At 40.9% G+C, this 3,356-nt stretch overlaps 1 protein-coding gene across 1 annotated transcript; it reads left to right on the top strand.

Annotated features, from left to right (window-relative positions):
- Nucleotides 1-231: 231 nt before the first annotated feature.
- LOC102214983 (cytochrome P450 2K1-like) lies at nt 232-2,723 on the top strand (the record flags this gene model as incomplete). Its single annotated transcript, XM_005755768.1, has 4 exons — nt 232-310; nt 1,651-1,790; nt 2,326-2,485; nt 2,574-2,723. Coding segments are annotated over exons 1-4 (529 nt in total), but the record flags the coding sequence as incomplete, so codon positions are not given.
- Between the last annotated feature and the right edge of the window lie 633 nt (nt 2,724-3,356).

Consider the following 3,356-nt stretch of genomic DNA (forward strand, 5'->3'; position numbering starts at 1 on the left):
TGACTCTCATAACCGGCATGCACATGGCCGCTGTCCACGCCAACGTCCACTTTAAAAAGCTGGCAGCAGCAGGAACAGAAACCTCGCAACGGGAACAGACGGTAAAAGCAAAGCAAAGCAAAGCAGCAGCACTTCACTTAGCGTGGCGTTGCGTAACACTAAGGCCCACACCTCCGAGTAAAGCGCGTCATGAAACATGAGCAGAGTGGCTCATAGGAGGCTTCTACAGCTATGACCAGCCGCGATGGAGGCTTCAGAATGATTTCTGCAACACCAAAGGGAAGTCAGGTGACCAAAAAGGAGATCACAGGTAAGCGATCCAGGAATGCTCAGATGGCCACTATTTATACTAGCGCCCCCTAATGCGCCAGGCTGAAAGTGGGTTGAACCAAGGAATAACATTCATCCTGCCACATGTACATGAAGTGTTCCTGAGGTTATCCAATTAATTCATAGTTTCAGATGACTGTGAAAATAAATACGTTCATGTTCATTAAAGGCGTTAAGCACAGGCTAAACTGTGTGGCTACAGTAGGCAATATTGTGATTGTGGTCCATGTAACTCATGATTCTCAAAGAATGCTTTAATTTAAATAAAACAATGTTTGATTCTGGCATTAATCATCACTTTTGCACTCTGGTTACTATACTCTTAAAGGATGTGTTAAAAATGTTAAACTAGTAGCTCAGTAATTGTGTGTTGGTCCTGTTTTCAGCTAAATAAATTAAGTATTGTATTTTTACTATGCAAACTGAATCAATGTCATATCTAGTTTTCAGTCTTTTTCACAATCCTGCCTTCATTATAATTTTACCAAATCAAATATTTCATGACTGAACTAAGGCAATGCATTTAAAGTGAAATTAGATAATGAAATAAATGAAAACACACAATAATCAAAATACACATGTTGGAAAAATTAATCAATTTCTGCCCAGCAACCTGACATACCAGTGGCAGGAAGCGGGAGTCTTTTGTTCAAGACAATGAGTCAAATATAGGATGCATGGCACTGTATGCTGGCAGGCCCTGCAGTCATGGCACCCTCTGCAGGCACAGATGCTCTACAAAAGGGGTGTCGAACTCGAGAGCCAGTGTCCTGCAGGTTTTAGATCTCACCCTGGGTCAAAACACCTGAGTCAAATGATTAGTTCATTACCAGGCCTCTGGAGAACTTGTTGAGGAGGTAATTTTGCCATTCAAATCAGCTGTGATGGATCAAGGACACATCTAAAAAACCTGCAGGACACCGGCACTCGAGGTCTAGAGTTCGACACCTGTGCTCTACAAGAATTGTCACTGCTGGATCCATGCTGCAAACCTCAAACAGCATGCTCTGAATCTGATCCAAACAAGTTCAGACTGAGCTCACCTAAACTGCCCTCTGATCACTCAGCATTCCCATGGCCCCAGTGGCTGGGGCTGGGCCTGTGTGTGAATAGCAATAGTCTCAGTAGGCCAGGGTCTGACTGGCTGTTATCCAAACAAGGCGTGTCTGTGTTGTTAATGTTTAATATCGGTTTGACAATAACCATAAGGTCTGTTGAAACACAAGTGTAAGGCAGACTACTCTTGTTTCTAGGTCAGTATGGCTGCAATGGAAGATTTTTTACTACATACTCCAAATGTAACATCTCTGCTCATCACAGTTGTGATCTTACTTGCTTTCTATCTAATATACACCAAACTTGTTTCTGAGAGAAACTACCCTCCAGGTCCCACGCCACTGCCGCTGTTTGGCAATTTGCTACAGTTGAATCGTCAGCCGCTACACATTGCACTCTATGAGGTATGCAAAAAAATCAAATACAGTGCTTGACAAAATTATTAAGCCACCATACAATGTAAAGATTATACTTCAACTGCTCTAAAATAACAGCATTGGTTATTACCAAAATCTTTTTTTGAATGTTTCTGTAATTAAACTGACATTCCATGCTAAACTATAATTTATTATATATTTTTTAAAGCAGATGCTAATTTACGATTATTTACTTGAATTCCTGAACAAAAAATGTTTGTGCGGTTGAAAGTTCTCTTTGAACAATTTCTGACTTCTCCGAGGAGTCCAGTTTGCCCGCTCAAATTTTGGTATAAAACTTTGAATTGAATTTGCCTAATAAATAACAATTGAATTCTAAGTTTTAAACAAGTTTTTGACAGACTTCTAAAATTTAAAAAAATTCACGACATAAAGTTTTTTTGTTTGACGCAGTGTTTGTTGGCAAAGGCAAACAGATTTATTATTAAATGCTACAATTTATTTCCACTCAGATGTGGAGAAACTTAAAAACTTTTGTCTCCTTGTGTTTTACTCACTTCAGCTGTCCAAGAAGTATGGCCCAGTATTCACTGTCCATTTGGGGCCCAAAAAGACAGTGGTGCTGGCAGGTTACAAGACGATCAAGCAAGCTCTGCTGAATGTTGATGCCTTTTCAGACAAAGAAATACTTCCAATTATTAGTGACTTAAAATTAACTCATGGTAGGTGGAAAGCATGTTTTTCTGTGTGTGTATATTGAGGTTTCTTTTTAATATTTGCTTTTCTTCTGGTACTTGAAAAATTCTCTAGGAATTGTTTTTGCCAGTGGAGATTCATGGAGAGAGATGAGGCATTTTGCATTAACAAACTTAAAAGAGTTTGGAATGGGAAAGACGGCAATCGAAGAAAAAATCATAGAGGAGTCTGAGTGCCTGATTGAAGTATTGGAAGAAAAAAAAGGTAACACACCTTTTGACGCATTAACTTTTGCTAATAGCTCTGTTTTTACAAATCAGTCTTAAATTTGTATTCATTCATTTAAAATTGTAATTGTAACTCCGAAATGACAACACAGGCACGGCTTCTTCAAGACGGGCGCTTCGTTGCATTTATTGAATGCCGTGAAAAAACACAAAGGCTTTAAGCGCTTCAGTCTATCAAAAGTAACACTTGTGTTTTCACAACAAAAAAAATTACCTTGTGGCCATCTGCCACTTCTAAGGGCCACTGGAAAAAAAATCTGAGAAAAAAGTCAGAATTCTGACTTTTCTGAGAAAAAAGGGGAGACTGGGGACATTGAGTCCGAATGGACCATGTTCAGCGTCTCCATTGCCAAAGCTGCTGCATTGAGCTGTGGCCGCAAGGTGGTTGGTGCCTGCCGTGGTGGTAATCCCCGAACCAAATGGTGGACACCAGAGGGGAAGGGAGCCACCAGGCTGAAGAAGGAGTCCTATCGGGCTTGGTTAGCCTGTGGGACTCCTGAGGCAGCTGACAGGTATCGACAGGCCAAGCGGAATGCGGCTCGGGCAGTGGCTGAAGCAAAAACTCGGGTGTGGGAGGAGTTCGGAGAGGCCATGGAAAAAGACTTTCGGA

The sequence above is a fragment of the Pundamilia nyererei genome, unplaced genomic scaffold, assembly GCF_000239375.1.
Source record: "Pundamilia nyererei isolate P.nyererei 1_Seehausen unplaced genomic scaffold, PunNye1.0 scaffold03029, whole genome shotgun sequence".
NCBI lineage: Eukaryota > Metazoa > Chordata > Actinopteri > Cichliformes > Cichlidae > Pundamilia > Pundamilia nyererei.